We start from the raw sequence: 20,460 nt of genomic DNA, 5'->3' as shown, positions 1-20,460 counted from the left end.
AATGAGGGCGGTCATAGGAAAGATATGGTGTTGATACTTTCAAGTAAAAGTATAGGTCATTGCTCAAAACTCATTAACTGTTCAGACAATAGATCCACCAAAATCTTTGTGATTTTTGCAGTTTTTATCATGCATATTATTACATGTTCTCTCTTCATTATTTTGTTGTATTTTAAAATATACATGTGAAGTATCTTTTGGCTATGTTGAAATTACTTATGTATGTTTATGTAGGTAAGACCTATTTCTTCAACTGGCTGTCCAGTCATTAATTAGAGGCATTTCTGTGAATGAATTTTATGATGAACTGCCTTCCCCAATCTCCTGCTAATAAGTACATCATGCTGTTAACTGTAACTTCCCTTTTCTATTCATATAAATTGCGAATGTATGCACATAAATTAATACCACAACTTACCATGGTATTATCTAGTTTTTGGTACTATACAGGAGAATGTGCAGTTTTCTTTTAAGGTTTTTCTTTTAAGACAAATGTATTTTTTCGCTCTTCATCAATTTTTTATAACTTATAATGCCAGGTTTTCATCAAAACTCTCATGGGATTTTTTTAATTGTTTTTGTGTGTGTGAAAAAATTTTTGGTTTGAAATGGGAGCAGTTGAAAAAAAACATCTGAACAAAAAGCTCAGATATCTGAAGTATTTGCTCAATTTCCTTCCAACATGCACTGTTCAGTACATTTGATAATAGTAGTGGATAAATAAGAAATATAGCACCCCCTGGGTTTGCAGGTGTGGAAGGAAGTATGAGAGCTCATGTACAGCAAAATTACAGCTGAAGCTGAATATCTCTCATCTTCTTAATCCCTAACCTTTCCATAGCTTGGAGGGCTGCACACAAAGCTATTTGTTTAACTTTAGGCTGTTTTTCCTTATCATATTTAAGCTCTTCTGGTTTTCTGAGCAGCTCTTTCTTCTGCTGTCTGTCTTGTCCTCTTTTTCCTTCCCTGTAGATACAGCAAGAGAGTTATCCTTTATTATACTGCATGTCTGACTGATAGCTTTTCTGTGATCAGGAAGCAGTTTGAGAGTTTGGAAAATTTGGGAAAAATCTAGTAGCCTTATTGATGATAACTTTTGAAGGGTGAGAGTGTTACAACTAGGTAAACAGTTATATTATCTCAAGAATTTACTGTTCTGATGGTAATTCTTTGCAATTTCCAGTTAGTATCCAGCATAGGTTAAAAAACCAAACTAAAACCAACAATGAAAAAAATCCCTAACAGAGGTAAAATGAGATACAGAGATTGTTGGTGATGTTTCTGTGGAGTACTGTATTGGAGGAAGAGGGAAAGGTGTTGGAAGTCAGGAGTAAGTGGAGGAGATGCTCTTTTAATTTGATTATGTGATAGAAGACTTTCACCTGCACTGAAACTACTTTAATATTGGAGTGGGACTGCAGAATGGTGATTGCAGTGTTTTGGGTTTTTTTTTGTTCTAATACAACTGCAGCTGCCACTTGTATTCATTCTGTCTGTCTATTGTTCATATACTTACTAACTCACCACCTGCTCAACACACCTTTGGCTGAAGAACAAGAATGGAAACTTCGTGAAGTACTCGGTTTCAAGGTTGAAAGTTTGATTGTGTTTTGAAAAAAAGAACTAAAATAGATTTCTGCTGTAACTGTAATGGGCTTAACTATGTGCTTATCATAATGAATATGATATTTGAAAACAGTCCTAGCAAAAAAAGTGGAAATTACCATAATATATCTAGATTGTATTTTATTAGTAAGTAGGTTTGTGTATTAGATGTTGACTGTTTTTTTAATTTCAAATAAAAACTTTGAAAATTAATTTAAAAGCAAAATTCTGCAGGTTAGCCATGCAACTCCCTATTATCTCTTGCAGACCCTGCTTGGGTCAGGCAGGCTGCTTTGAAGTTTAACTTCTGTAAGCAAATGATTTAGGTACATTGGAAACATGTCACAAAGAATAATTTGGACAGTCTGTGTTTTGCTTCTTGAATCTAATTGTTATTCTTGGGATTAAAAATTTAGAAGTTATTTATAAAAATATAAATTTAGCTGATGATACAGTGAGAACATTTCTACTTTGCAAGAGCAAAAGGAATATTGCTATGGATTTTCATCCTGGGGCTCATAATTACTGAAACGGTTCAAGGGACCTGTAACTTAATTTGCTATTAAGTGAATAGAGTTCAGAGACATACAAACTTTTCATTATACATGAAAAAGAGATTACTTCCACTCTAATCTTTATTGTCAAAGGTGCCATTTAGCAGTCAAAGCAAAGGTTAACAAATCAGGACAATGGGAAATAGCTTTTCAGAAAGCCTTTGAACTATATATATAGTTCTAAATTTACTAAAAATTAATTCCATGAAGAACTGAATCTTTTCTTAAGAATAGAGTATCTCAGCTATAGTAGTCTTCCATCTGTAAGTATTTGGAACCATTCCTTTCTGGGAGAAAGTCACAAATACATGTAAGTTAACATTATTACAGTGAAGTCTTAGATTTCAGAGACCACAAAATCTAGAGCCTAACTTTTAAATGCTCTTTTTATTGCAATTGGTCTATTTCTTTACAGAATTTACTATTCTTAGGAGAATATTATAATCTTTAGTAGTACATAGTTCTTGGGTAGAATGTAGTTGACCAAATCAATGAACTACATCTAGCTGTATATACTTCGTCATTTTACACCTCTTTAGTACAGTCCTGGGTTTTGTGTAAAGTAGCTGTAAAAACAGTATGTGTGGCAGTCAGTTAAGATTTGTTTCCTTTGTTTGTGTTGTCATTCCACATACAGTATCATGCCTTCACTTTGATATGTAAACAGCAGCTTTAGGTTTCATGTAAAGGAAGAAGGAAGCTTTTTGAATTGCTAATGTTGATGGCTAAACTGAAGTTGCCACATCTGTGCTGTAATAGATGATGGAATTGGGCTCACTGTGATATTCTAACAGTTTGTGTACTTAATATAAATATTTAGTGTAGAAAGGCCAGACTTTCTTAATGTAGTCTGCAATTACAAATGTTATCACATAGTCAATGAAAAAAGCTGCCTTTTATTTCAAAGCTTCTTTGATGGTTTATTAGCTACAAATTTGTTTACTTTTTGTCCACAAGCTTCTTTATTTTGAAGTTTATGAAATTTAGTTTTCATGTAAAAGTGTTTTAAAACGAATCTTCTGATCTCAGTCTCCACGTTTGAGTACTTCCTGAGCTTAGACAGGTGTCGTCATCGTATTAAAAGAAACAACTGCAAATTGAAATCCAATCCTACAGTCTTACATATTTTATATAGTGTGTACATTTTTGACTTTTTAATAAGAGTTTTAATGTCAATGCTTTCGTGTTCACTTAGAGAGTTATGAGAATTTTAATTAGTTGACTAGATTAAATGCAATATAAACTTGTATTTTGTATGTGTAGAATTGTCAGATACCTGTATACTTCAAGGTAGCCATATCTAATCTAAATTTTGAAGTAGTAATAAATAGCCAATACTTTTGGAATTTTGTGACCAAGCTTGTGTTTACTACAGATATATTTCTGTGTATACATGCTTACAAGAGTGTGTTACAAGCTCTAGTAATTATCATGTGTGTGGGTTGATAATCTTTGCTGTTACTGGCAAGTTTATGAATGTTTTCTGACAGAACTTAGCTATAAGTTTGCTTCAGTGAGAAGTAAGTTGTTTCCAAATTACTTCTAGGCACTGGAGACTTTAAAAATGTTCGAGCAAAAGGATAGCAATGTAAAGAGTGCAGCGGCAACAAACCTTTCATTCCTTTATTATTTGGTAAGTGTTTGATTTAACAAAACCAGTAAAGAGCTACAGTTTATGTAGCAACTTCTGTATGTTTGTAGCAATTTTTCTGTCTTTGAATCTCTGTAAACAACAAGAATCTGTATGTAGAGGAGTTAACTCTGGAACACCAGTTCTGGCTGTAGTTTTAAGTTTGGAACACGTCCTTTGTATCCTGTTGCTGGGAGGAAGAGTGAGTTTAAGCCCCAGGCCCCAGAAGTATGCCTGCAGTGTGATTTGTGTAGAGGCATAGCAGCTGCATTTAAAATTCAGGTCCTGAAGACCCTGGCTGAACTTCAGGAACACGTGAAATATGTAGCTATGTAGCCTAGGCAGGTGTGATTGTGTATGAAGTTTATAGAATATGGGAATTTATTTTGATGTGTTTTTTTTGTGTGGTGGGCTGTTTTGATTTTGGTTTTGCTGTGAGTGTGGTTTTTTGTTTTTTGTTTTTTTTAATAGAAATACTGCTTTGTTGCAAAGAAAACTGATTGGGACAAAACACGTCTTGTGTTCTCATCTTAAGTTCTCTGAAACTAGAAAGAGATGATCTGGCTTATGCAAATACATATGGAATATTTTAGGACTGAAGAATGTATTATTTTTTCTTTATCCTCAATCTTCTGAAATTCCACCAAGTGTAAGAAGACACAGCTGTAAGAAAATTGACTGTCAAATGATTAATACAATGTTTGTTTTGTTCATGTAGGAGAATGAATTGGCACAAGCAGCTAACTATGCAGATTTAGCTGTAATTTCTGATAGGTACAATCCAGCAGCTCTAACTAACAAAGGAAATACTATTTTTGCAAAAGGAGACTATGAAAAAGCAGCTGAGTTTTATAAGGAAGCTCTCGGGAATGATTCCTCATGCACTGAAGCGCTCTATAATCTTGGTAAGCCAAAAGTGCTTTTAGGATTTAGATTTGTCTATAAGTAACACTAGTGTTTCTAAGAATCTGGCTTTCAAAGTTTTCTTGTGTAGAAATACATACTAATTATTATTGCTTTACTCAGTAATTTATGTTATAGCAAGGTGTTAATTTGTACTTCCTATCTCTTCTGCCAAGAAAAAAGTATTAACAACATCAACTAGTAACTGCAGCTGATTAACTCACTTTGAAGATAAAAATTTCTACTATCAACTAAAAATACACCAGTTTTAGCATTAAGTGATCAGTCATTCCCCTGTAAAAGCACTCCCTCTGCTTCCCTCGCTCATCTTGTTAAAAAAGCATGATTGCATATGTTCTTGGTCTTTGATAACGTTTGTGTTCCTTGTGTTTATCAGTTTGGTAAGTCGTACTAGCTAGTAAGAAATGTAAGCATGGCTCTCACAAATAAAAGTCCATCAATGCCAAGGCAGTTATGCTACTCGCGTGTTCCTATTGCATTTTTCTTGGTTATTCTGTCAGTTAATATGCTAAAGTCATCTTTTTTTCTTTGCAATAGTATCATAACCTTTTATTTTTTTTAGGTTTAACATACAAGAAGTTAAACAGAATAGATGAAGCTTTGGATTGTTTTCTGAAACTCCATGCAATCCTTCGAAATAGTGCGCAAGTCCTTCACCAGATAGCAAACATGTATCTTTTTCTGGATTATGATAAGGGATGGTGGTTTTAGTAGACTTATTTAATCTGAAATAATGTGTATCAGTCATGACATGATGACTTAGAAATTTACTGTAATGTCCATTGTAATTAGGATGATCATGCATAGATTCGTTCTCTGATGTTTGTGAAAATGAGAACAGAACTTAGAACCTTCTTGAACATTTCCAGTGGAGCAAGTGAAAAAATACATTAATACTGTGCACATGGCAGGGAATACCTTTACACTCAGTATTGTGTCCTGGAGTATTTAAAATGCTGCACATTAAAATAATGTGACAGATGTAAGCACAATTGAGTAAACCCTTTCAGAAAAAAATAATACAGTTAATGAAAGTGAAGTTCTGTTCTGAAAGCTGTTTCCAGATTAGTGTATGTTTAAAAAAACTGTCTCCCATCACTGCAACAGGTCAACAGGTTGAAAAGCTAAGGAGAGGGGTTGGCTTTGCACATCACCAGTGATACTCTACACACTGAGTTTCTTTAATAATTCTTCTGAGGATGTGCGAAATCCTCCCCAGATTCCACTTGCTGTACTACAATTTCAAGAAAGCGAAGGTAATAAAAATATATTTTAGTAAAATAAGTAACCTCCAAAAATACAAAGGGGCTGTGATCTCTATTCCTCATATAGCTACTTTGCAACAACATAATGGCCCTACAACTCCCAGCTCCCATCTGGGGAGGAGTTTCTCTGCTCCACTGCTATGTAAAACTGCTTTCCACCAGTACTGGCAAGCTGTCTCCATGAAGGGGATGGTGCATAAACTGAAAAAAACATGTTGGGCAGCTGCTCCAGCTCCCATTGCTGCAGAGGTCTGTGCTGCTAAGGGTGATGGAGGAGGGGAGATCATACTGTAGGCCTAATTACAGCTTAAGCTGCCTCAGTTCTCTGAACCAGCATTGTACACTATCTGTGCTGTGCTGCGCTGCTTAGACATACAGCAGAAAATTCTACTGCAGGCAAAAGTCTGTACTTGAGGATAGCAATTTTACCTGACCACTTACTTTGGGCCAAAATAATGTATTATGAGAAATTAACGAAGTTGTAAAGGCTACAGATAGATCACCTGGTCCTCACACTTGATTCTTATAAATGAGGAAGTCAAAGTAAAATTAGTGACAGAGAGGAGAACCAAGCCCGAGGTGTTTTTTGGTGAAAGAGCAGCCAGAGCCTCTCAATATAATTCTCTCTTCTTCATAGGAAAAATACTTTATAATACAAACGAAATTATGAAAACAATGTGTAGAAAAGACAGTGTATCTCCACACTTCAGTGACTAGTGTAACTGTCCAACATATGGATCACATTATGTAAAGTAGTAGGAATTATGACTAAATCAAAATATCATCAGTATCAGTCCTTGACTGAAGAAAACTCAGATATGAGATCATGGGAGATCCCAATCAAGCCATAGAGTGGCTTCTGCAGTTGATCAGTATAGTACCAACTGATCCGCATGTACTTTCAAAGCTAGGGAAATTATATGATAATGAAGGGGATAAATCCCAGGCTTTTCATTACTATTGTGAGGTACTTTATTGCTTTTCCAATGCACTTTGTCATAATTAAGGAAAATTTTGCCATAGCTTTCTATATCAAATTAACAATTGATTAAACTTTTATTTAAACCTTTAAAAATGTAATCCAAAAAAGGGAAAAAAAAGGAAAAAATGATTTTGGGGGACAGTTGACAAAATCTAACATTTCTAAGTCAGATCCTAAGGAAGCACATAGCTGGTGTTTCCACATGGTGTTTGGCCTCAGACTTTCATGTTTACATTGACCCTTAACAATTTTAATTTAAAATATAGTCTAAGATTAAATAAAAAATGGATATCATAAATTTCATTTTAAAGGTGTGTAATATAACTGTGTTGATTGGAAGCTGTATCTATATAGTGGATATGGAGATACATATATATAATGTGTTTCAATTCATATATATACAGATGCCTAAAGATAGGCATTCTCTCTCAGTTCAAAGCAGCTATAGTATTGTCTGTAGAGATTAGTCTGTTTTGGAAACGGGAATAAGACAGGAATTTGCTTTGCTGCAGTCTGAGAGTTCTTTTCATCTGTGTAAAGCGAGGATGACCAAAGGCTGTGTTGCAGTCTGAATACTAGTGGAGAGTTGTGTTTAGTGATAATTTTGTTGCCTATTTCAGTGGGAACTTGTAAGCTGAAACTGTTATTTATGTACATAATGTGTTTTGTAAAAAAGAATGCTTTTAAGTGAGTTTTCCAGCAGACCGTTAAGAGTGTGGAGTTGTACATGTATTAGTTAACATTGTTTAATGTTCTAGGTAATCTACTCAAATGTAGACATGATGTAAGTAAACAAGTTTTGCTGTGCAGACTATTTAAAATAACAGTTTTCAAATAGGCTGGATGGAAAATGTGACAGACTCATCTCGGGTAACTTCTAAAAAGCATTCTGTAATTAGAAAAATTGGTATGCTTTTTTTTTTTTTTCTTCAGGATTGCTTAGTGTAACACACTACTTCCATTCATATATTACATGTTTTTGGCATCTGGAGAATTAAACACCTGAGTAAGATATTCCAGAAGTAACAAAGATGTTGTTTATCACTAAAATTGTGTTTCTTTCACGTTTTCTATTTTGTCAGTCATACCGGTATTTCCCTTCAAACATTGAGGTCATTGAATGGCTTGGAGCCTATTACATTGAAACCCAGTTTTGTGAAAAAGCCATTGAGTACTTTGAAAGAGCAGCACTTATCCTGTAAGTAATTGTTATTCTATGCCCACTCAATATTTCATGATTAGACATCCATAAGTATACCTAGAGACAAATTAGTTGGATAATTTTAATACTGTAAATAAATACCAAAGTTAAAAATATTTGGGATATTATTTAATTTTATCAACTTTCTAATAATCTACAGCATATTTTTACTCTTACTGTGCAATTTCAGTGTTAAGTAAGATCCTCCATTGGGCCCAAGATAACAGGTGTTAGAATCTCTTTTTTCTATCCTCTGCCATTAAACACAGCTACAAAGTGGGGAATAGCTCTCCTAAGCCAGCAAGATCTCCTTCTCTGTTGCTTTATGTGAAATATTTCCTTTCTGTTATCATGTGGTGACAACTTGATGATTTAGATAAATGCATCTTTCAGCAGTTCTTGCTGTATTTCTACTTTTAACATAACTTCTCCTTCCATGGAAAGGATATTACAAATAAGGTGTACCAGTAAGCAAAAATGTGCAGTGCAGAATTACCAATGGTCAGTGAAAATAAGTTTTGTGCTTTGAGAAACTGATTAAAAATCAGGCTAAGCAAACCTGACTGTTGCTTGTCTTGTGATAATATAAAATTTGACATTCTTTTTGTTCTGTGAATTTAAAAGGCATGCATAAACAAGATGTGAACAAAAATTTGTACAATATTATTAAGGAGAGTTTATACTATGAATAGGTTATTAGTTCAGTAAAAAATGGTAATTCTGATTTTCAAAGGGCTTGAATTAGAGTAGACTTTAATGACAGAAGAGATAATATGAGGTTTAAATAACAATAAAAATTGAAACAAATAGGAAAATGTAGACTAGATGAAAACACACTGGAGACACTTCGCAGAAATCACAGTTCACAGGTTTGCCAGTATTCTTTTATTCATAAATACTGGCCACCTTAAAAAATAATATTTTAGTCAAGCTATAAGATTGCATATTCTGTCATTCACAGCCTTCTTAGAAGCTTTGGAAAGAAACAGCTGAAACTAAAAAGGATTATTTCATAATCATGTTTTGGCAAAGATCTAAATATTTTATGCTTCATGTTGCACTCATTCCATGCATGAAGTATGTGGATTGTAAAGTAATTATGAATAACTGGCATATGAAATTCTTTAGTATTATTTGTAATTGTAATCTATCTGTAATACAGAGAAATTATTTCTCTGGGGGCTGAGATTGTTAATAGTAGATAACACATGTTTTGCTGTTTATTTGGTATTGAAAATAGAGTCTAGATATGTTAATTGATAAGTATGAATATTGGGTTATAATTTACTACTAATTGTAAATAAAGTTATATTTTAAAATTCTAAGTTTATTTTAACCATGACCAGCATTTTCTAGTTTAACTTTTTTGTTTGTTTAGTATATTCAGTGTTTTAATCACAATAATTACATTTTAAATTGCAATCTAAGATACCGTGTTAGACATTGAATTAAGAAACAATTTTCTATTATTTGACATTTTACCAGCCTGCACAAATCTATGATAAAGGAGTTGTGCAGCTCATTCTCGCTGCTGACAATTTATTCTCTCTAGAATTTTTGTACTGAACTGCGAAATAAACTATTATGGTGTCTGCTTGGCTGCAGTTATTGTTTGCAAGAGACATATTCAGCTGAAACTAAAAAAAGGTGAAGCAGCTGTCTTTCATAAACCTGTTTGGCAACTACCAGGCAAATAGATTATTTAGAGTTAAAAATGGCCTGTGCTGCGACTGGAGGGAAAAACTGAAGAGAATAAGTGCAAAACTATTCTGAAAATGTTAGCATACAGTGCTTTTGGGATGTGCTACTGTTGAATTGTTATTCTTGTGCGAAAAGAGCTTCCTTACAATGTTGACATGAAAATTCCCTAATTTTCATGTTATCCTTGTAAGAATGAGGAGAGTCCAACAGTTTTGGTGTACATGCTCAAACATATCAAATATTTTCTCTGACCGTATCTATCACCATTATGTGCTAAAAAGGACAGGTAGCAACTAGGCCATCAAGGCGATGACAGAAGAAGCCACAGTCTAAAGCGGTGAGTGTACTTTGTGGCAGGGATCCATCCCTTGGGTGTGCATGGGACCCTACTGGTGGGACTTTCTTCTCAGAATCCGGTTTAGCATTTTGTTCTCCCCTACTACATGGTTCTGTACCTCACACACAGATTAGTCATTCATATGTCAGTTCAACTAATGGTGTCTGGTGCACAGAATCATGACCAGGAGAAAGACTATAAGACTACAAGTGAATGGCATCAAGGCCTGAACAGGAATGTGATGCAAGGGCAAACTCTGTGTATATTGAGCAGGCTAAATTCTTTGGAAGGCAGTATGTTAGGTGAAAAAAATTGAAAGTAGTTTAATAGTAGATCTTTACCAACGCTCTGCAGGTGAGTTAGCTTATTCATTGTTTGGTAGAGTGCATAATTTTACTTTATTTGTATGCAGACCAACACAAGAGAAGTGGCATCTGATGGTTGCCAGTTGCTACAGGAGAAGTGGTAAGTTCTGTAACTTTTTTATAATTGGTTGGAGGTTTGTAGCATTGGTTTTGTAATTAATTGGGGTTGTTCAGCTGGGAGAAGGGAAGCCTGGAGAATATATGAAGCGGGCTTGTAAGAAAGAAGGAGACGTTTTATCAGTATCTGTACTGATAGGACAAAGTATAACAGTGTTAAACTGAAAGAGGGTAGATTTAGATTAGGTAGTAGGAAGAAATTCTTTACTATGAGGGTGATGAGACACTGGCACAGGTTGCCCAGCAAAGTTGTGGCTGCCCCATCCCTGGAAGTGTTCAAGGCTGGGTTGGACAGGGCCTTGAGCAACCTGGTCTAGTGGAAAGTGTCCCTGCCCATGGCTATTGAATAAGTAAAATAAAGAAGTTAGTACACCATAAATTATCTGATAGGAATTTTTTCAGTGTAATTATACTACTATCTGATCTAACATAAATAATTAGATTTTAAAGTTGTGTAATTCTTATTCCTTTTCAACATCAGGTATAATTTTTCAATATTAAAATAGTAGTTACATTACACAAAGTCTTAATGTGCTGTATTTTCTTGCTGCGAATATAATACACCAGTAAGAAAAATGGAAAGAGGCTAATCTTTCTGGGTTTTTTGTACCTAAATGCATTTTTGCACCTAAAATGCATTCAAGACACTTGATGACGTAAATGGTACTCTTCTTTTCTTGCTTTCCCATTTTATCACTCGTCTTTATGCTTCTTTAAAGCTTTGCAAAGCAGACTTCCATAATAAATAAATGCATTTTCTCACTTTGCTCAGATATTTAATACAACAATGAGGAAAGGAACATGACTTAGGGAAGCCAGTGAATTAAGAACATTCAGCACCACCCAAAGCCAGACATATTAACTGTTTTTGCAGCAAAGAAACACAGTGGTTTTGGCTGCTTTTTGGTTCATGTATGACTCATTGGCAAAATTCCCAGCTTATCGTGTTAACAGGTCAGTTTGATTTCTGCCTCACACTAGAAAAATAAAATCAGTGATAACTCAAACTTTATTGTCAGATATTTTATAGATATGAGGTTTTAGATTCACAGGATCTGTCAGCCCTTTCCATCATGATCAAGCCAAGCCAAAATTGAAAGCAAAATCATAAAGAATAATTACTTTACTACCATATCTGGGCAAAGGGGAGAGACACATTTATTATTCTGATGGAAGGATGGACAGGCAGAGCTCAGCTGGTATGCATTCCTATTTGGCCAATCCATACATACGCAGCCTCCAATGAGCCCTGGTATGTTTGATACAGCTTGTCTAGCAGATGGTTCATACAACAGTGAGGTCCTAGAAGCAGATCAAAAAAGTGTAAAACCCAGGTCTTGTAATATTAAATCATGTACTCATACTGAAAAGATGAAGTAATGTTAAACTGTACCAGTTTCTCATAAGTTATTCTTTATTGTATTTGGATACGTGGGTAGGAGATGTTTGATTTGTTTGCAGGTAACTACCAGAAAGCTCTAGAGAAATACAAAGTCATTCACAGAAAATTCCCAGAGAACATTGAATGTAAGTTCATTGAGTGGTACAGCTATCAGAGGAAACACTGTTACATTGAGTATGTGTGTCAGTAATCGTATGATGGAAGTATTTTTCATACAAAAATATTTTAATGAACTAATATTTTTATTCATGCTAATGCTGCATGTGATAATACTAAGGCATGATTTAAGAAATATTAAGGTAATGCTGAAGAGATGAAAATAAACTTTAACTGTAGTGGATTGGTTGAGTTTTTTCTCATACATACTTCCTAAGTTTTATAACTGACTTATTTATTTAATCTTTTTTACAATGAAATGTATGTATTTTTACTTCCAGTCCCTGCTAGTTGAAACTCCTGCTGTTTCTATATATGAGAAAATCTTATTGTTAAGTTTTACCAAAGCCAGGCCTTCCAAAAGAATGTAGAAGGTGAGATTTTGTTGTTAGGTTTTTAAGTATAGTTAGGCAGCCAGTCTCTGGAAAATACATAGAGACTTTCAAATTGAACTACAGGAAACATAACTTCGAAGAGTGAGATATTTGCAGAATTGGTCAAACATGTACTTTAAATGACTAAGCCCTGTAGAAAATAATGGTTGGTTCTGGTTGTGCAGACATCCTCTTTTGTCCTGCACTGCCTCACTAATAACAAGCCTACACTTTTTAAATGCTATGTGGGAAGAATACTCACTGTATTTAAAAAAAAATAAAAAATAAAAAAATTGTATCATTCTGCTTTGACAAACACACTGCTCATACATAATCATACTGTTGTCATACAGTTCTGTTGTACAAAAGAGATACGGTAGTGTGACTCCTCGAAGTCACAAGCAAAATGTCACATTCATATGGTCACACATTTCAGAGGGATAGAGTATTTAATAAACCTGTTAGAATGCTAATATTTTTCTGAATGTAGTTTCTGTAACTTACAAAATGGAGGCAGAAATTAGACAGTTTAACAGATTTTAAAATTTTCTGCTGCTAAAACAACGGTTCTTCACTCATTCCTCCCTGGCTATGTGCTCCCAACCATCTTCCTTATGCTTGTTCTGATGCTTTTTTGATCCCTCAGTGAACAAGTTCAACTCCCTAAACCAGCAGAAAAATAAGAGCACAAAAATAAAATAAAATACCTGTGAAAACAGTCAGGAGAGTAATGGGTCATGTCGTGCTCATTTCTGCTTCAGAGGGAAGTTGACAAACCCATAGGAATAGCAACCATGTTTTCAGGGCTTGGTATAATAATTCAGGAGACAGTTTTTAGAGGTTCTTTTGCTTCCATCATGCAGCTATAGTCAATCTTCATGTCTGGTTTGCTGTTTTTTTTTTTTAATTTTATAAATAATAATCTTTAAAAATAACCACAGCAACAGAAAAACTGAACCATTCTGATTCTCTTGGCATTTGAATGCTGTTGATAGTGACTCCTTGGTAATAACTTAATATCATTATTGCGCTTTCTAGTTTCCAAAATACTTTGCAAACATCAAGAGTTCTGAAACAGATGAATTACCATGTCTTATGCCTTTCCCATGTATAAATGGCATTTGTACTGTTCATGGATATAGATGCTGCATCATAGAAAATGTCAAGTTATTTGCAAAATAGCACAACCTGAACAGGGATACTGGACTAGAATCACCTTGCATTGCTAATTATTTGCATTGTTTGCCATTCTGTATGCCCAGTTCTGTTAGGGTGGGTATACTTGTCATTTGACCTGCTTGGAAGCCTTTTTTAAAAAATGTTTTGCTTTTTCAAATAGGCCTCCGATTTTTAGTTCATCTTTGTACAGATATGGGTATGAAAGAAGTCCAGGAATACACGACAAAGCTCAAGAAAGTGGAAAAATTAAAAGAAATAAGAGAGCAGGTAAGCTTGTTTCTGTCTGTGATTATAGGTGGATAAAGAACTGGCCGGATTACCGGATGCAAAGAGTTGTGGTCAATGGCTCAGTGTCCAGCTGGAGACCAGTAACAAGTGGTGTCCCTCAGGGATCGGTGTTGGGACCGGTGTTGTTCAAATTCTTTCTTGCTGACATGGACAGTGGGATTGAGTGCGCCCTCAGCAAGTTTGCCGATGACACCAAGCTGTGTGGTTCGGTTGATACGCTGGAGGGAAGGAATGCCATCCAGAGGGACCTTGACACTCTTGTGAGGTGGGCTGATGCCAACCTTATGAAGTTTAACCATTCCAAGTGCAAGGTCCTACACCTGGATCAGAGCAATCCCAGGCACAGCTACAGGCTGGGCAGAGAAGAGATTCAGAGCAGCCCTGTGGAGAAGGACTTGGGGGTGTTGGTTGATGAGAAAATAAACATGAGCCGGCAGTGTGTGCATGCACCCCAGAAAGCCAACCGTATCCTGGGCTACATCAAAAGGAGCATGACCAGCAGGACAAAGGAGGTGATCCTGCCCCTCTACTTTGCTCTTGTGAGACCTCACGTGGAGTATTGTGTGCAGTTCTGGTGTCCTCAACATAAAAACAACATGGAACTGTTGGAACAAGTCCAGAGGAGGGCCATGAGGATGATCAGGGGACTGGAGCACCTCCCATATGAAGACAGGCTGAGGAAGTTGGGGCTGTTCAGCCTGGGGAAGAGAAGGCTGTGTGGAGACCTCATAGCAGCCTTCCAGTATCTGAAGGGGGGCTATAGGGATGCTGGGGATGGACTCTTCATTAGGGACTGTAGTGATAGGACGAGGCGTAATGGGTTAAAACTTAAACAGGGGAAGTTTAGATTGGATATAAGGAAGAAATTCTTTACTGTGAGGGTGGTGAGGCCCTGGATTGGGTTGCCCTGGGAAGTTGTGAATGCTCCATCCCTGGTGGTGGTCAAGGCTGGGTTGTATGGAGTCTTGGGTGACATGGTCTAGTATGAGGTGTCCCTGCCCATGGCGGGGGGGTTGGCACTAGATGATCTTAAGGCCCTTTCTGACCTTAACTATTCTATGATTCTATGATGGAGTTTCACTACTTATGTAGAAGAAGTTAAAATGGCCTTTATGATAGTTAAAATTCCTGGTTTGGTGAGGCTTCTGTTTTGTCGGTTTTGGGTTTTTAGTTTTAAACTACTGATCAGCCTTGTATCTGAATGGTCTTTAAGCACCAGATTTTCTGTGATTTTAAATATTAGTGAAAGATGGATTATGTGGATGTGATGGGAATGCTGGAGCCACCTGCATAATTCAGTGTCTCTGGAATGTCATCTTTCCTGCTTATTTGCCAGACTGTATAAAGTGTATTTATGAGCCAAGTAATAATGCAACTACAGGGAGAGAAGGGAAGCGTAAGAGTTTGGCCTTGCAGTAGAACTCCTTTTTGCTGTATGCAAAGTTGCGACATTGACAGGTTCCATAGATGGAAGTAAATTATTAATGTTAATGTCGATTTTTAAACTGGAAAAAAAAGAAGTTCCGTGGGAAAGCTACAGGCTGAAAGGTATGGGATTGTAACTTGTGTTCTATTCAGAGGAGTGAGCATGTGTGATGCACACACTTGCGTGAATAGTTTTCTTGCTGTTCCTGTGATAAAGTAAGATTTTGAAATTAAAGTTAGCTTTTTGTTTGGAAAGCATTATCCATGCTGTTGTGCTGCAAGGTATTCAAGCTTGCTTTTCATATCCAGTGAATTGGCTCAAAGCTACATAGTCACATTAGGACACATGAATTTTTACCTAATTTACTCTGTCCTAGAAGCACTTACTGGCTCACTTTTGATGTCAGATAATGTGTAAATGCATCCCTAATTAGTTCACTTTTACTTCAATTCCAGAGAGCCTGAATGTGCACATGTACATTTGGACATTTTAGAAATGAAACTCGCAAAGGGAAACACTGATCCAAGCATTCCAAATTCATGTTACACCCTTACTTTTTGGGAGGTTGTATTTTTTGGGTTACAGTTTGGGTTTTCAGAAAATGGGGAAAAAAAAATTTGGAAAATGGGGAAAAAAAAAAAGCAACCCGCAAATATAGTGAGACTAATCTTCCTCCTTATCTCTCCCATAATGGTATCCGTAAGCAAAACAGATGACCACATACAGTGTTCCTATTCTGCAAAACTCAGCAACTAAGAGATCTCTCTGAAGTGTGTTAAACAGGCTTTGCTTGGTTTCCAGGGAATATTAGTTCAATGTTGGTGACATACATAGTTCTTTGCAGTAACTTCCAATATGTCGGTGCTTTACTCGGGAAAACTGAGATGAAACCAATTAAAACTGGATTATTTTATAGCTAATAAAAGAAAGAGGTCCCTGGGAATGGAAAGGTTATCTGTTTACTTGCATATAATTCCAACATTTTTCACACTGAAGGTGTTAATTATGTGCAGTAGATCTGCAAATGTTGAGGGTTCTTTTTCCTTTAAGGTGGCTAATGTTTGAATATGAAAATAATAATTTGTCACATTACTTTTTAATTTCATGTTGGAAGCAGGAGCTTTCCTGAACAATTTCTGTACTTTCTGGTGGGAAAAAGCTACCAGTAAAATCTTTGAAAGATTGTTAGTAACACAGAAGTAATGTTTAAATTGTTTAATTCTTTTTCATTCTGAGTACATTGTGTTAAGGGACTTTATTGAGCGGTACCTGTATGACAGAGGTATCAGTGGAATCCACTACAGATGTATAGTATCACAAGTTATGGCATAGTTGTTTTAAGTGTTTTAGTTGTTTTAATAGTGATCATAATTCAGGCATGAAATGAAAATTTCCCTATGTGTATTATAATTCAGGATTCCTATTTAAGTGTCTGGTGACTCTATCCTGTCACAAGTTAACCTTGCAAAGCAGAATTGTAGAATGGTTTGAGTTTGAAGGGACATTTGAAGATCATCTAGTCCAAGTCCCCTGCCAAGGGCATGGATGCCTTCCACTGGACTGTCCAAACTGGCCTTGAGGACTGCCAGAGATGGGGCAGCCACAGCTGCTCTGGACAATCCGTGTCTCACCATCCTCATCATAATTGTTTTTTAAATTATGTCTAATGCAAGTTTACCCTCTTTCAGCTTAAAACTGTTGCACCTTGTTCTGTCACTGTAGGCACCAGTAAAAACTCTGCACACATCCCCCTTTATGTATTAAAAGGCCACAATAAGGCGTTCCTGGAGCCTTCTCTTCTCCAGGCTGAACAACCCCAACCCTCTCAGCCTGTCTTCATAAGAGAGGTTTATATTTGAAATTAGGGAAGAATTTCTTCAACAAGAGGGTGGTCAGGCATTGGAACAAGCTGCCCAGAGAAGTGGTAGAATCACAGTCCCTGGAAGTGCTCAGAAAATGCATGTGACATGGTTTAGTGGTGGACTTGGCAGTCCTGGGGTAATGGTTGGTCTTGATGATCTTAAATGTCCAACGTAGTTGATTGTATGATGTTTATATTAACTTACTGCGATTTAGTACACTGCTGTCCTGCATTAGAAGTTGAGTATCTTTCTGGGACAGGATCTCAATGTCAATGCTGTCTTGCATATAATAGCCCTGACGTTCTTTTTTGCTATTGGTATTACATCTGGGGTCCCATCCCCTGGTTTGAGGGATATTTTTTTTTTTTTTTTTTTTCTGTGCCTGGTTGGTTTGTGTGTGTATGTGGTTTTTCAGTCTTATGTCTACCATCTGGCTTTGGAAATTACTAGGTGTTTTTGTCCGAAGAACTTCCTTATGTCATCCATGAATGTATAGTCATAAACTATACTTTCAAGTTCTAAAATTACCAAATTTTAATATTCAACCACCTAAGTTTCTAATAGGAACACTGGTTTCAGTTAGCAATACCAGATATAGTTCAGTTCCTGCTCCAAATTTCAGACCAACCCATGGTTTCTTGATTGCACCCAGTAAAGAGAGAAAAGATAAATGCTAGTGTAATATAGTGACATTTCAAAGTCTGCACACAGGCTTTGTCTTCCTGTAGAAATTCATCAAAATTTGCTATTCTGGCATTGTTTTTTCCAGAATAAGTATATCCACATTGAGTTTATACCAAAATAAATATTCTAGAAGACTTATTGCACTCGGTGCTCAAATACGGACAAGTTGTTAAATATGTCCAGCCAAGAATCTGGAAACATCTGTGGGGTTCATTCTGTGCAGAAGTTTTTCTCCCTGACTCTCACAGTGTTGGATTTTTCTGTAACCTGTGTATGCTGGGGTTTTTTTCTTTTTTGTTTTTCTTCCCCCCCCCCCAACTGCATTAATCTTCCTTTTTCATGCTTCAGTTTAAAAAAGACAGGTAATAGTGTAAAAGTTCACACAACCTTCTTAGCACTGATGTATATGCACATTGCTATTTATTTCCTTTCAGTGGGCTTAATGACTGTGAGCTAGGGCCTAATTGGTAGTGGTGTGAAGCAGTGGTCATAGGTGCAAATATGGGGGAGGGGGACAGGGGGGGTTTACTGCCTTTACCTTCAGATATCTATATTTGGGCTAATCATCCTAGATGTCTTTTGCAGTCATGGGAGAAAAATAGGCATTTATAGCGTGGAAAACATTGGACCTATTTTAAAAGTCTGCTTTTAGATGGAGTGACTTATAAACTACTCACTTGGAACTTTACAGGATTTATTCATATGCTTCTATAATATTTTGGAAGTAAAGTCCTAGGATGTAAATGCCATGAGGGCTCTGTCATACAGGGACCACTTCCCTCTGGCAGACAGCAGCTGAGCTTCCACTGGCAGACTTGTCAGTCATTCAACATTTGGAGAGTCTGAACATGCTTCCTGAAGGACCAATATGTGCTGTTTCACAGGACCATGAATAGGATATTCAATACAAAACTCAGAGAACATATTTTAGACTTGAGGATTTCCCAAAATAAATAAAAAGCATGAGAAATTCTGGTCCCAGACTGGGCTGCTCCAAGACCATTCCTGGTTTCATGCTAGGCTTGCTGCTTTCCTGTCTGACTCCAATGACTTTTGATTTAAGGGTTCTTCCTCTTTCTGTTGGCATGAGTCATGAAAGTTCATTCACTTCTTCTGTGATATTCCAACTTCGCCAGACTCCATGGTATTTTTCTGATGAAAAATGAGAGAAAAAGCTACAGTAATTGACCTGAATACATGGTTAGGTAGTGTGCATGTGTGTTAATCAGATTCCGAATTCATATTTTTAGATAAAATGTAGAGATTACTTTATTAACAGTTGAATGCTGCAAACATCAAGTTTTTATACCTACCCATTGAAAAGTCCCTCACCTAGACGTACCTTCTTGTAATTGACAAGGTACATTCATGAGAAATTTGGTGTTTTGCCAGAAGACAAGTCTGCTATGTGATACAGAGGTATTGCTTTGATAAACTGTTGAAGTTTCCAAATTACACTAAAAGCCCCACAGCTGGAAGATGTTTATGGTACCTTCCTCAGTGCAAGACAGCTGACTTTTTAAACACAGCTTTTAAAGTATTTACCTTCACCTTTATCTTGCATTTAACACTCAACAGCAAATTAAATTTTGCTGTGAAGCACAGTGGCGTGCCAGGTATTCCAAATTTAAGATATAGGGGGTGAATAGTTCTCTTTATAGATTTCCTTACTTCCTCCCCTTGAATCTTTACAGTAATAAAACGCTTGTGGGATTTACAAGATGTTAATAGGCAGAGGCTACTTTGAACTCGTACAAGAAGGGCTATGTTGCCTGTTTATTCAGCTGTACTTTAAGAAGGTACATCTGAACTTTTTTTTACACACATTCCTTGTATAAATTTTATCTGAAGAAAAATAAGTTTTGAGATACTGTTTGAATTTCATGGACCTCTTGTTTTATGTAAACATGGGATTTAACACTGATTTTAGGGACAATTTTGTGCATTGAAAAAACAAGGTTTATTAGTTACAGTTTAGCAAGCCTAGTTTAATGCTCTCCTACTGTTTTATTAATAAGTTGAGTTTTCAATTGTCTCTACTGTATATTACTAAATAGTGGTTTTGTTCTGTTCTCTTCAAACTTTTTTGACTGTTCTCCAGCGCGTTAAATCTGGCAGAGATGGCAGTGCACGTAGCCGCAGAGAAGGAAATGCTAATGGTGGTAAGTACTTAATGCTTCTGCTTAAATACCAGATTTGTCAGGATTCTAAAGTGTTTGTAAAACCCCCTTACATTCTGAAATGTAAAACATGCATGGAGTAATATGCAAGTACTTCACAAATTTTCACACATTTTGATTAGCTCATTGCTGTATGAAACTTCAACTGCTATAGCAGCATGCATTTGGTCTAAGCTTTGTGCTTTATATACAAATCTCAGTGTATTCATAAAGTTAAATTTCTACTTA

The 20,460-nt window shown here is 36.1% G+C and overlaps 1 protein-coding gene across 2 annotated transcripts in view; it reads left to right on the top strand.

The window, feature by feature from the left end:
* Positions 1 to 20,460, top strand: part of IFT88 (intraflagellar transport 88) — a 45,621-nt gene that overhangs the window by 16,104 nt on the left and 9,057 nt on the right. The window contains exons 15-23 of one of the 2 annotated variants that reach the window (XR_009744175.1): positions 3,706 to 3,792; positions 4,508 to 4,694; positions 5,276 to 5,384; positions 6,795 to 6,945; positions 8,043 to 8,158; positions 10,612 to 10,664; positions 12,143 to 12,208; positions 12,521 to 12,613; positions 13,953 to 14,059. Coding sequence is in view for 1 of the 2 variants with exons in the window: in XM_061457690.1 (XP_061313674.1) it covers positions 3,706 to 3,792; positions 4,508 to 4,694; positions 5,276 to 5,384; positions 6,795 to 6,945; positions 8,043 to 8,158; positions 10,612 to 10,664; positions 12,143 to 12,208; positions 13,953 to 14,059; positions 20,154 to 20,214 (937 nt within the window). In the remaining variant the exon portion in view is untranslated. Of the gene's footprint in view, positions 1 to 3,705; positions 3,793 to 4,507; positions 4,695 to 5,275; positions 5,385 to 6,794; positions 6,946 to 8,042; positions 8,159 to 10,611; positions 10,665 to 12,142; positions 12,209 to 12,520; positions 12,614 to 13,952; positions 14,060 to 20,153; positions 20,215 to 20,460 lie in introns of those variants that run through there. The other variant, XM_061457690.1, reaches the window with a different exon arrangement.

This window comes from Pezoporus flaviventris, unplaced genomic scaffold (genome assembly GCF_033815535.1).
Source record: "Pezoporus flaviventris isolate CSIRO_AGI_PZ_B2104156 unplaced genomic scaffold, CSIRO_AGI_Pfla_v1 ptg000025l, whole genome shotgun sequence".
Lineage (NCBI taxonomy): Eukaryota > Metazoa > Chordata > Aves > Psittaciformes > Psittacidae > Pezoporus > Pezoporus flaviventris.
This window is presented reverse-complemented; position numbering and strand designations above follow the sequence as displayed.